Genomic DNA, 14237 nt, shown 5'->3' with positions numbered 1-14237 from the left:
TATGGCTGCATGTCGGGGGGTTTCGCCTCCACACAAGGCTTCCTTTAGACCGGATTAGACAGTTAAACAAGGATCCGTGAAAATATTATCTGACTTTAGGCCTAACGAAGAACTTTAGAAATGAACTCTACTGCAAGCATGCTTAATGACTCACTGGGGAAAAGTCCTGGCAATTCTGGTTTTCTAAAGAGGTTAGCAGAGAAAACCCTTCGGGTAGTTTTACTTTGCCACGCAGGGTCACTCTGAGCCACGATCCACGGAAATACGCCCAACAGCAACAACAGAAACAACAGATTGCAAATTATGCTTAGTAGCAAAATGTTCAAAAGCAATCGTTTAGTTCTAACAATACATAAGTGGTTGAAGAATGAGGTTATGGCAGGAGTGTGAGACCTGGTCAGGTTGTCACTTGTCCCTTTTCTCTCTTTATGGCCAGCTCTGAGCCATTTGGAACACGATTTCTCAGAGTGTCTCCTAGACTCCACGTCAGAATTTGAAATTTGTGTTATAAAATTCCACAAACTAAAGGAGTGTCATTTTTCAATTCTGGCAGCTACTTTTTCCATGAAAGATCTGTCGTTTTACACCTACATTCCCTTCAATTCTACCTTTGCCTCAATGATTGTGTTTCTAGAAACTTCACTAATATGCATATTTCTCTGTTCTCACTCTGTCAGTATCTATCTCAATGGTTGCTCAGAGATCATTTCACTGTTCCTCTCTCTTGTAATTTTGTGGTCAGAGATGGTGAAGTCCACCTGTGTGTTTCTGAACACAACGCATTCTTTTATTCTGCATTATGACCAGGAGCAGATTTGTAGCATTAAGCACAGTTTTCACCTTTTGAAGACTGTTTTCTTGGGCTTGCAGTAAAACACGAAAACACAATAAGCCATGGAAAAGAGACACAGAGAAACGATTAGACAATCCTAGAATCATTGGCTGGGGAAATCATGTTTGCAGTTGTACAGAAAGCCTGGGAATCCTCACACCATCAAGCTGATTCCAACTCATATCATATCGATCTTATTGGACAGAGGCGACCTGACCCTATGGGATTTAGAGATTTTACGGGGGTACATACACGAGTCTTCTTCACTCAGACTGGCTGCTGGTTTTGTATTGCTGGATTTTTGGTCAGGAGCCTAACTTGTACCACAGCTATCAATTATTTTGTTGCATAATTAACATTAATTTTTCTCTTATCAGGCATTTTCAGAAGGACTGTCAGAGTTCCTTGAACGTCTGAAATGCCCCAGCCCTGCAGATTCTGTGCGGAATTGCTCACGCAGTGCCACGCTCCTCCGTGGACCCTCGCCTCTAGGTTTGCCTCGGACGCTTCCTAGCCATACTGTCCATGGAGGGGACCAACGAGACGGCCGTGACAGAGTTTGTCTTCCTGGGCTTCTCGTCACTGGCTGAGTTGCAGCGGCTGCTTTTCGTTGTCTTCCTGCTCCTCTACCTCTTTACTCTGGGTACCAATGTCATCATCGTTTCCACCATCGTGCTCGACAGGGCCCTCCACAGCCCCATGTACTTCTTCCTCGCCGTCCTCTCCTGCTCTGAGACCAGCTACACGTTTGTCATTGTGCCCAAGATGCTGGTTGACCTGCTTGCCCAGAGGAAGACCATCTCCTTCCTGGGCTGTGCCATCCAGATGTTTTCTTTCCTCTTCCTTGGCGCATCTCACTCCTTCCTGCTGGCAGCCATGGGCTACGATCGCTACGTGGCCATCTGTAACCCACTGCGCTACACAGTGGTCATGGGGCACAGGGTATGTGTGGGACTAGTGGGTGTTGCCTGTGCCTGTGGCTTCACTGTCTCCCTGGTCACAACATCCCTGGTATTTCACCTTCCTTTCCGTTCCTCCAACCAACTGCATCACTTCTTCTGTGACATCTCCCCGGTTCTCAAACTGGCATCTCACCGCTCCCGACTGAGCCAGATGGTCATATTCATGCTTGGCGTGTTTGTCCTGGTTATCCCACTGCTACTCATCCTGGTCTCATACATTCGCATAATTTCTGCCGTTCTGAAAATCCCATCCTCTGTGGGAAGATATAAGGCCTTCTCTACCTGTGCCTCCCATCTCATTGTGGTCATTGTTCACTATGGCTGTGCCTCTTTTATCTACTTAAGACCCAAGTCCAATTACTCTTCAAGCCAAGACACTCTGATATCGGTTTCTTATACCATCTTCACTCCAGTGTTCAATCCAATGATTTACAGTCTCAGAAATAAGGAGTTCAAGTCAGCACTTCGAAGAACAATAGGCCAGTCATCATTTCTTGTTAGTTAAAGTGCCAATTGGGACTATTCCATTAACTGCCTATTATGTGCCTGGCAAATGTGGACCTCCACAAGCTTTCTCATTTATGTTTTCAAGTGCACTGGAACACAAGGCCATTTTTGCATAAGTGCAATAAGGCTCGCGGAAGACACTTTGCCTTTGTGCTATTGCTAGCACTTTCTCTAACTTGGTTTGTAGACGTAAGAAGGGATTCCTCAGTTTCTGAAACAGATTTCATTGTCGCTTATTGCTTTACATGTTAGTGTTTCAAAAGCTAACAACTCATATGACAGCATATAGTTACTCAAGTTGGCTAGTTGCATGGACCAGAAACAGAAAATCTATATATCTTTACCTTCCCTATTTTCTGTTCTTTTCCTGAAGACAGCAGGAAACTGTGTTCCCACCCATCGTATAGCAAACCTTGGTGTCCTGCCTTCACCCTCTCAATCTGTGTTTTAAAATAGCTTTGACCATCTGACTTTACTTACTTTGGTGCTGTTCTTTCTTTGGCTATGATCATAACCTCTTTCCTCTTGTCTCCTTTGGGTATAATTTTCTTCCATACCATGGTACGAATCATCTTTAAGGTACTAGCAAGATCTCATGCAACTCTAAGCAAAAGGAGCTGAGTAAATATCAGTGAGATAGAAATCTAGAATCCTGTAAAGGTTAAAAATAATCCATAGGAAAATCATTCAGTGACTCTCTTTGCTCTCTAGGGTCAAGCCCAGAGTACCTGGCTAGCAGGCAATTATCATATAGTCTCTGACTGCCTACCCTCTATTCCCCATATGACCTTGGCTGTGAACCCTGAGGAAGACCCTGGGTAGTACAGAGTACTTAACTGCAAACATAAAGTTTGGAAGTTTGAGTCTTCCTCGGACTGCCTCAAGGATACCTCAGAGCTAGAAGTGGTGATCTACTCATGAAAAAGCAGCCATTGAAAATCATGTGGAGAACAGTCCTTCTTTGGCATGCCTGGGTTAGAATAGATGTCACCACAACTGGTAACTGGTGCACTGTGACTATCAATTATTTGCTGTTCCACCACATTTTTTCATGAGCAATTTCTTCTCTTTGTATTAGTCCTTTTCTTTATTTTATACATTTCTCATCATATTTTAAGATAATCTCGGCCATCACATTCTCTCCAAAGCCTCTCTTGATTTCCCGTTTCATTTTACTTTTTAGATTAGGTTCTATTTTTTGTTTACTTATTGCATCATGCCCTAGCTTTATTATATTTCATAATTTCAGCACATCTATTCATTATTTAATATGTGCTAGAGATTATTTAATGGAAATCAAGAGTGAACAAAACATGAGTGCTCTCTAATTTTATAGACTTTTGGCTTGGCTTAGACAGCGTCAATAAACACATAAACTCAAGGAAGAATCTTTACCAAAGGTCAGAGTACGGGCTACAGGGAAAAGAGATTCAGGGAAGGAACTCTAAAAGATACTAAATTTTAACTAGATGTTGAAAGTCTGTCTCCCTGAAGAATTGACATTTAAGCTGAAAACTGAAGGATGGTTAAGTCATCAGGTAAAGGAGACTGCGGAAAGAGAAGGGGTCATTTCAGATAGAAGAAGCCAAATGCATAAAAGCCTTGAAGTAAAAAGAAGTTGGATGAATTGGAGGTAAGCAAAGAGCGCCAGTCTGAGCATCCTTCAGAAAGTCTTACTTCTAGAGTTCAAGTTCATACATGTTTTGGTTCACTCCAAACAAAACATGTTTAAGCATGTACTCTGATCCATAGCAGACTACATGAATTCTCTCAGGAATAGACTTCGTCTTCTTAGGGTGCCTTCTAAAAAGGAGGTCCTTCAAAACAGCCATCAGATCAGTGGCTTCTGCGGGGGTCTGCTAGGTTAGTGAGAGTCAATGCAGAGAGGTCAGCTGAGAAAGTAATTGTGACTGCTATTTTTTGAGGGGGAGGATTTTAAAGAGGGTAATTTTGCTGGATTTTCTCAAAGGGCCCAGAAATCACGGGGTCTAATTAGGAATAAAATTTAAGAAAATTGTAAACTATTTTAGTGAGGAAAAGGTGAAATTGACCAAGGAAGATTTTCCATTATGACAATTTTTCTGCTCATTACTCAAGGATAGCAAGGGATCTCCTATGAAAACTTAATTGAGAAACATTTCTCTATCCACCTGACACCCTTAATCCCTTACATTTTCTTTTTGTTACCCAAATTCAAGGAACTTTTAAAGACAACCCAACTCGTGTCCTTCCAAGATGCCAAAAGTGTCATTTTGATGTCTAACTCAAAGAGCACAGAAATTTTTGGAGAAGAATTAAAGAGATGGGAACACCAACTTCAGAGGTGTATAGATCAAAGATGGAAGATCACATTGAGAAACTCATTTTGGTTTTGTTTAATAAAAGTCTCTATGATTTTATAGCAAGAATATTTGACTTACTCTCATAGAACTGTTTCCCTCCATCCACCTTATCTCTTTGTTTCTGTGTATAATGACTATGAACTTCCTACAAACATGGGTTTGCATTCATTGCCCTGGTAGCCTAGTGGTTATGCATTGGGTTGCTACTCACAAGGTCAGCTGTTTGAAACCACCAGCCACTCTGCAGGAGAAAGATGAGACTTCCTACTCCTATAAAGAGTGACGGTCTCAGAAACCCACTGGCACTTCTGCTCTGGCCTATTGGGTCATTATGATTCAGAATTGACTCAATAGCAGTGAGTTTGAGTTTGATTTTGATTTTGAAGCAACCTTGTCCACCTTGTTCCTTGTATGGTAACGGACATGAAACACAAAGTGTTTGTCTTATTAATGACCTTGCCTATGATTTGAGAGCAATTAGCAGGGAATTTGCTTTCTAACTTTAGGTCTGTGTTTTAAATGAACTATTTGGCCCACATCTCTACTTAGAAAGTTCTAAAAATCTTCAGGGCCTTGATAGGGTCTAAATTAAAGACACTTTTGCATTGGGAAATATCAACATCATCTACGAGGCAATGAAGCACCTGGGACCACTTTCACCATTCCTTTATTTTTTTCTTCTGTAAATCAGTAACAAAGTTAATCAGTCACTAAGTTCTGTAAATTCTAACAGATGAAAAATTCTCTTTCACATCCAATCTTTATTCACAAAGCCTGATCCTTTCTCCTTGGTATTGCTGTAAAAACTTCACGTTAGATTGTCCCCAGTCCATTCTTCACATTACTGCCAGGGTGATCTAAATTATGAGAACAGTGTTTAGCACATGGTGGACACTATTTAAACATTGACTATCATTTTCATCAAAATTATCTTCTTCCTAAACCTTAAATTTCATAAGATCATCCCCCATATTAAAAAATGATAGATTTGTTGAGTTATGTTGTTGGTATAAAATATTGAAATTATCATGGCCTACTTGAAGAGCAAAGAAATTCATCTTGGAAGAAAGGCAGCCAGAATATTCATGAGAACTGAGGATGATAAGACTTCACATGCATGATGTATTTTGGATATGTGGTTAGGAGAGCCCAATCCCTGGAAAAGGGTATCATGCTGGGTAAATTAGAGGAAGTAGATTGATTCACTGACTACAAAAATGGGCTCAAACATACAAAACTGTGAGAATGATGCAGGAGCAGGTAGTGTCTTGCTTTATTATACATGGGGTTGCTAGGAGTCAAAGTGGCCTGAAGATACCTACTGATCAAATGTATATAGTGGCTGTTTGTGATGTTGACAAAGCTATTTGCTATGAACAAGTCACTGGTCTTGAAAAATTCTACCATGCAATCTCTAGCTTCATTTCTATCATTAAGACCATATTTTCCAACTACTGTTCCTTCTTCTTTGTTTTCAACTTTTGCATTTCAATATCCAATAATTATCGATGGATCTTGATTGCGTATTTGATCAATTTCAGTCTGAAGGCATTGGTAGAATTCTTCAATATCCCTATCACTGACTCTGGTGGTTGGTACATGAATTTGAACAGTCATTATATTGATTGGGTTTCCTGAAGACAGATAGATATAATCCTATAACAGATAATGTTGTACTTCAAGGTGGACCTTTAAATATCCTTTGGGACAATGAATGCAACACTATTCCTCTTGATTGTGTCATTCTAAGAACAGTTAACCATATAATCTCCCAATTAAAAATGGCCAATAACATTCCACTTAAACTGACTAACACCTAAGATATTGACTTTTATTCATACCACATCATTTTTTGACAAGGTCCAATTTCCCTAGTTTCATACTTGGCACATTCCAAGTTCCAATTGTGATTAGGTATTTGTACTGGCCTATCTTACCTTGAATTGAGTCCCATCAGGAAGTGAAGACCCCAAACTCCATACTCACAGGTGTTACTTACTCCATTTGCATCACCGTGGGTAACTCTACTGTGAGAGAGCAGCTCTGTAGCAATCACATTTCTAGACCCATCATCTGGCGCTATCTGTGACAATGTTCTTCCATTCACTAGGCCTTCAGTATCTGACAATGATCTAAAGCTATGCATAAGGCTTGTAGGGGCTACTTCCTATGAAGTGGGCAGCTGATTACTGCTTTGTAGTCTGTTTTTAGTCCAGAAGCTCTGCTGAAATGTATTCACAGTGGGTGACCCTTATGGCATTTGAAGTATCAGTTGTGGGATATAAACAGGCTCTTCCCCAGCTTTGTCTCCCCCACGATATGGCAAACCTGTTTGCCAGCACATGGTGGGAGGTCAGATGCTTAGAGATATTCTCCCTGAAGACATTCAGCCATCTAGAGTAATCAGACCACTATGTGGTCCACTGTAGATTGGGCTCACACCCTATTGACAGGATAGTGATTATTTCCCTGGAGAACTCAGGACAGCTCAAACTTGCTCATTGACATCCAAAGTCAGGCTGTCATCCTGAATCTAGGATCGGCCCATCTTGTCACATGCGTACTTCTAATCCCTCTGCTTTCTATTGTGTGGATACCCTTAGATTTCCCCCTCTCATTACTGTACTACCTATAGTACAACACCTTCCTGTGATATATGTATTTACCTGTAATTGGTGGGGTTTACATGCCCCCCAAAGATATATAAGCTTTGGTTAGAAATAAATTGCTCTCTCTCCTGCCATTCCCATTTTCCGCATCCCCACGTAGACCACCAAGCGGGGCTGAGGTGAGCATGCTACCATGAAATGTGTCTGACTCCTTCATTTTGCTTTCTCTCTTATTCTCTATCACTTTACTGTAATATTTACATATTATCACTCTACAATTGTGCCTGCTGGGCTCATAATGATCTGTTAGGGGCTGGCTACCCTGGCAACCAGGGACAGCTTCCAACAGAACAGCAGTCACCAACATAACACAAGTCACCATAGTATGACAAACTGACAGACAAGTGTTGTTACACCAGATGGAATACACAGAAATCAAATTGACTATATTGGTGGGAAGAGATAATGGAGAAACTAAATAACCATAGCAAGAAACAGGCCTGGGCCAGTTGGTGGCAAAGACTATAAATTGCTCATATATAAGAAAAAATTAAAACAAGTCCATGAGAGCAAATATATGACCTTGAGTGTATCCCACCTGAATTTTGGCGACTTTTCAAGAAGAGATTTGCTTCACTGAACACTAATGATAGAAGACCTGAATAGCTGTGGGAAGACCTCAAGACCATCACTCCTGAAGAAAGCAAAAGGGGATGAAATTGTACAATATTTGTTGGATGAGTGAATTGTTGTATTGTATGACATGTGGATGATGTGCCAATTAAACTGTTTTTTAAAAGCTCATTAGAAAGACAGGAAAGAAAGAAAGGATCAAAATGGATGTCTGAAGAGACCCAAACATGCCTTTAAGGAAAATGGAGAAAATTATTCAATCAAAGAACCGAATAGGACATTTTAAAGGGCAGTGTGAGAAGGTAAGACAAATATTATAGTGAAGTGTGCAAAGACCTACAATTAGAAAACCAAAAAGCTTTAACATGCTCACCATATCTGAAACAGAAAGAATTCAAGGAAAAAAATTCAAGCCTGGAGTTGCAATATCTTTAATTCTATGGACAAAATGTTGAACAATGCAGGGAACATCAGAAGAAGATGGAAAGAATATACAGAATCACGGTACCAAAAAGAACCGATGGACAGGGCACCATTTGAGGATGTGGCATACGAGCAAGAGCCAATAGAGCTGAAGGAAGTTCAAGCAGCATGGAAAGCATTAGCCCAAAACAAGGCTCGAGGAATTGATGAAATGCCAATGGAAATATGTCAACAGGCTGATGAAGCACTAGATGCACTTATTCATCTATGCCAGGAAATTTGGAAGAGAGCAGTTTGGCCAACTGACAAGAAAAGCTCCATATTTCAAAGAAAGACAATCCAACAGAATGCTCAAGTGATAGACAAATATCACATGCACTAACATTTCTCAGAAGACCAGCCCACAGTGGTTGCGGTGATATGTTGACAGGGTGCTGCCCGAGTTCTGCTTGGATTCAGAAGACGATGTAGAACAAGGGGTGTCCTTGCTGATGCCAGATCATTATTGGCAGAAAGCAAAGTGTACCAGAAAGATGTTTACTTGTGTTTCATTGACTATGCCAAATATTTAACTGTGTGGATCAGAACAAACTATGCATAGTCTTGCTCATAATGGGATCTCTAGAACACTTCCTTGTGCCATGTGCAATGTGTACATGGATTAAGAAACAATTGTCAATAGGGGGAATATTGTATGGTGTAAAATCAGTAAAGATGTACATTAGGGTTATATCCCTTCACCATACTCATTTAATCAATATGCTGAGCAGTATCACCAGAGAAGGTGGATTATATGAATAAGAATGTGCCACCAGGATTGGAGGAGGCTTATTAACAAGTTGAGATATGCAGATGGAGCAACCTTGCTTACTCAAAGTGAGGAGGATTTGAAGCACTTGCTGATGAGCATAAAGGATTTCAACCTTCAGTACGAATTACAGCTCAATGTAAAGGAGACCAACAACCTCACAACTGGAGCAAGAGGTAACAACGTGCTAAATGGAGAAAAAGTTGAGTTGTCAAGATTTTTCCTTGCGGCATCCACAATCAATTCTCATGGAAGGAGCAGTCAAAAATCAAAACAGGCATTTTCCTCGTTAGAGTCTTGAAAAGCCAAGAATTTACTTTGAGGTTTAAGAGGTGCCTGACCTAAGCCATGGTATTTTCTTTTTCTTTTTTTAAATAATTTTATTGAGGGCTCTTACAGCTCTTTTAACAATCCATATATCAATTGCATCAATCACATTTGTGCATATGTTGCGATCATAATTTTTTCTTTTTTAAATCATTTTGCTGCGGGCTCATATAGCTCTTATCAGAATCCATACATCCATCCATTGTATCAAGCACATTTGTACATTTGTTGCTGTCGTCATTTTCAAAACATTTTCTTTCTACTTGAGCCCTTGGTATCACCTCCTCATTTTTCCCCTCCCTCTCTATTTCCTCCTCCTTCATGAACCCTTGATAATTTATAATTATTTTATCATGTTTTACACTGTCTGACGACTCCCTTCACCCACTTTCCTGTTGTCTGTCCCCCAGGGAGGGGATTATATGTAGATCCCTGTAATCAGTTCCCCCTTTCTACTTCTCCTTCCCTCCAACCTCCCAGTATAGCTACTCTCACCACTGGTCCTATAGGGTTCATCTATCTTCTTGCGACTTATTTTGGATTACTTGTTTTTCCCTTGTTCCTGGGTTTGTTAACACCACTTCCTTTTCCCCACCTCCCCCTCTCCCATGTCCACCCGGAACGATCAGTCTTGTTGTTTTCTCCTCTAGATTGTTTATCCCACCTGTCTTATCTAGATAGACCTGCAGAGATAATGATATGCACAAAAACAAGAGAGAGCAAAACAAAGCAACAAAACAAAACAACAACAACATAAAACCAATGACACAAAAAGGTAAAACCCATAAATAGTTCAAGGTCTGTTTTTTTACTTTCAGGCGTATTTTTCTGGTGGAGTCTGATGGTGTCTGATGGTACTTCTTCCTTGCTCTGCTCCCTTTTCAGTTCTGTCGCACACCCTTAGTGTTTTGCCTCGGTGTGGTGGGGTCAGATTGGGTGCAATTCCCACACTTTGTCTCCAGTGTTGTCCCCTGTAGGGCTATGAATCAGTGAGGGATGTCATGTCTCATAGTGGAGCCAGCCATATGGTACCTTCTGTGCTTTGGCTGCTCTGAGTGAGTAGATCGTCCTCAGGGCTTTGTGGACCAGGGTGAGCTCCACTCTCTCTTCCTTCCCCTTCATTGGCTCCCATGAACTCTGATCAAACATGTACCTTCCTTGAGCTGTAACCCCAGTGCTGTTCTCTAAAGTCAATTCTTCTGCAGGGAGGGCTGGCTGTCTATGTAGTTGGAATTGGGGCAAGCTCCTCTATAGGAGACCATAGGCTGCTCCAGGTGTTTACTTATGGGGTGACCAATTAATTCCCTGTGCCTCTGTGTCTTTGCAGACAAAAGCATTGCAAAATAACTGTTATTTACGACCTTGCAGCTAAAAACATTGAAGATAACTCAGTTGTCTACGACCTCTTTAAGATTCTTTTGAATCTTGCATATCCGTGTGATTCTCTTAGAACATAGTGCTTTTATTATTCAAATGTTAAGAAAGTGTAACTAGTTAAGTAACATTTGCATAGATAAGAGTTTAGGAATGTTTTTTAAGTTGTTTGATGTTTGTTTTGTAACCATTCCCTTGTAAAAAGAGTATAAAAACAAAGCTTTGAATATACTTCAGTCCATCAGACTGTTGTCCTCCCAATCCCATGCTTTGTACATGTCTCTTTCTTTTCCTTTCAGCCGCATGCCTCATTTCAGACTCAGTTTGATGCGGGATAGCTGGTCTAATCACCCGCACTCCTCAGAAATCTCTACAGGTTTCCTGCTTCATGCCAGTATGTGGCATTCACATCTTGGAGCACCGAGTTGAAGGATTCTCAGACTATGTTTGTCTGTGAGCTTGAGATGTGTCTCTTGTGGGCAGCAAATTGATGGGTTGTGTTTTCTAAGTCTGCAGTGCACATGAGAAGGATTGGAATGGAGACCCGAAGCCCCTCTGTAGACAATTGGACATTGCCTCACAGAAGGGTCACAAGGAAGGGATGAGTCAGCCAGGGTGCAGTACAGCACCATTGAAACACACAACATACCTCTAGTTCTTTAATACTTCTTTCCTTCACTATTATGACCCAGGTTCTACCCTGCAAATCTGGCTAGACCAGAGCATGTACATTGGTACAGATAAGAGGTCTCAACACAGGGAATTCAGGACAGATAACCCCCTCAAGAACAGTAATAGGAGTAGTGATACCATAAGGGTTGGGGGGCGGGGAACATTGAGGGAGACGGGAAAGGGGAAATCAGTCACAGTGATCAACATATAACACACACCCCACTGTGGGGGACAAATCACAGAAACGTGGGTGAAGGAAGACAGCAGATGGTGTAAGATATGAAAATAATAATTTATAAAGAGTTCACGAGGGTGGGAGGGTAGAAAGAGGAGCTGATACCAAGGGTTCAAGTAGAAAGAAAATGATGATGTAACATATGCAAAAATGTGATTGATAGAATTGATTGTTCTAAGAGTTGTAAGAGACCCAATAAAATGACTTTTTTTAATTTTCAAAAGAAGGACGGGGTCTATATTTGTACCTATTACAAAGAAAAGTTACTCACCAGAATCCCTAAACCATTGTGAATATCACTGATGTCACATGCAAGTAAATTTTTGCTGAAGATTATTCCACCAAGGCTGTGGAAGTACATTGACAAGGATCTGCCAGAAATAGAGGTCAGATTCAGAAGAAGAAATGGAACAAGGGATATCATTGCAAATGTAATATAATTTTGGTTGAAATCAGAGAATATCAGAAAGATGATCATTGTGTTTCATTGATTATGCAAAGGTATTTGCTTGTGTGGGCCATAACAAACAATGGACAATCTTGAAAAGACTAGAAATTCCACAGGTGCTCATGTGGAACCTGTATACTACTCAAGAAGCAGTTATAAGAAGAAAACAAAGAATTTTCACATGCATGTGAAGCAATTGAAAACACTGTCTTGGTTAGGGGCACCTTAATCTTCAAAGTAACATCCTGGCTTCTCAATATTCTGAAGAGACCTTGTACATCAGATTTATCTAATGCAATACATCTTTTGATCGCTTGACTACTGCTTCCATGAGAATTGATGTGGGGCCAAGGAAGACAAAATCCTTGACTTCAACCTGTTCTCTATTTACCACAGTGTTACATTGGTCCAGTTATGAGGATGCAGATCTCCTTGACATTTACTTTTAATCCATACTGAAGGCTTGATCTTCATCACATCACAATCCTTAATATTTATCACCAAGTCCTTCAAGACATCCTCACTTTCAGCAAGCAAGGTTGTGCCATCTGTATATTGTAGTTTATAAGTAGGACTTCCTCCAATCCTGATTGGATTATATGATTAATCTTCATATAACCTAGTTAATATAATCTAGATATACATGAATATAATCTTCATGTAATCTAGATAATTTTCTCTACATACAAATTGAATAAGTATGGTGAGAATATATAGCCCTGAGACATACCTTTCCTTATTTTAAACCATGCAATATTCCCTTGTTCTGTTCAAATAACTGTCTATTGATCTATGTACAAGTTCCACATGAGCACAATTAAGTGTTCTGGAATTCCCATTCTTAGCAATGTTGTTGATAGTTTGTTATGATACATACAGTCGAATACCTTGGCTTAGTCGATAAAACATAAGTAAACATCTTTCTGGTATTCTCTGCTTTGAGCCAAGATCCATCTGACATCACAAATAATATCCCTTGTTGCACAACCTCTTCTGAATCCATCCTGAACCTCGGGCAGCTCACTGTCATGGTGCTGCTGCAACTATTGTTGCAAGATCTTAAGGAAAATTTTTCTAGCATGTGCTATGAATGAAATTGTTCTAACAATTTGAACATTCTTTTGGGTCACCTTTCTTTGGAATGGATACAAATGTGAATCTCCTACAGACAGTTGGCCAGTGTCTGTCTTCCAAATCTCCTGACATAGACAAGAAAGTGCTTCTACTTCTTCAGCAATGTATTGAAACATTTTATCTGGTATACCATCAACTTGTGGAGCTTTGTTTTTGGCTAATTCATTCAGTGAAACTATAACTTTTTTCAGAACTTATGTTAGTCTTGGTAAACTAGAGAAACAAATTCATAAACATACATACATGTATAAGAAAGAGGTTTACATACTAGAGCAATTAAACATTGAGAAAATATCCCAGCCCAGTCAATGAGTCTGATATTAGCCCACATGTCCGATACCAATCTATAAAGTCCTCTTCAGACTCACAAAATACATGCAATGATGCTGAATGCAGGAGGATCACAGGCAAGTGAATTGGATGTCTTATGTATGGATCCAGTGGTGTTGCAAAGCATCAGGCCTGGTTGCATCAGGATAGGTCCATGTGGTTTCTCCAGCTCCCAGTGCATAGCGCCATGTATTTTGTCAGTAGAGTGCCTCCAAGGGAGTGAGCAGAAAGAGAGAAGTGATTTCTGCTTCCAAAGAAGAAATCCAGGAATTCCCAGAATTCTCAGGAGAAGGCCATCATTGTCTCTGAGCCTATTGCCTCCACCCCTTCACTCTTTATCCTAACAAGTCCCAAATTGACACCAGATTGTGTATCTACCACAGTACTGTTGGCTCTTACTCATATGCTACCTCTTGAAGTGGTTGACTGTCGACTGGTTCTTTTGATACTTCCTATGTCATCCAATATTTTGACCTATGAGTCCTTCAATATTTCAACTCATCTTGAATTATTCTTTTAGTTTCAGTTATGCTGAAGGTGTTATTCCTTTTTGGTTTTCTAACCCTATGTCTTTGCACATTTCATTTTCTTTTACTTTGTC

The 14237-nt window shown here is 40.3% G+C and overlaps 1 protein-coding gene across 1 annotated transcript; it reads left to right on the top strand.

Moving 5' to 3' along the window:
• Positions 1-1357: 1357 nt before the first annotated feature.
• Positions 1358-2299, top strand: LOC142437112 (olfactory receptor 10K1). Its single transcript, XM_075540403.1, has one exon. It carries the CDS (start codon positions 1358-1360, stop codon positions 2297-2299), a length of 942 nt encoding a protein of 313 aa, XP_075396518.1.
• The last annotated feature ends 11938 nt before the right edge of the window (positions 2300-14237 follow it).

Source organism: Tenrec ecaudatus, chromosome 1 (genome assembly GCF_050624435.1).
Source record: "Tenrec ecaudatus isolate mTenEca1 chromosome 1, mTenEca1.hap1, whole genome shotgun sequence".
Classification (NCBI taxonomy): Eukaryota; Metazoa; Chordata; class Mammalia; order Afrosoricida; family Tenrecidae; genus Tenrec; species Tenrec ecaudatus.
The sequence above is the reverse complement of the archived record's forward strand: the minus strand, read 5'-3'. Positions and strand labels throughout refer to the sequence as shown.

Coding starts and splice junctions, on each gene's coding strand:
- LOC142437112 (XM_075540403.1), top strand. CDS start 1,358: ATGGAGGGGACCAACGAGACGGCCGTGACAGAGTTTGTCTTCCTGGGC.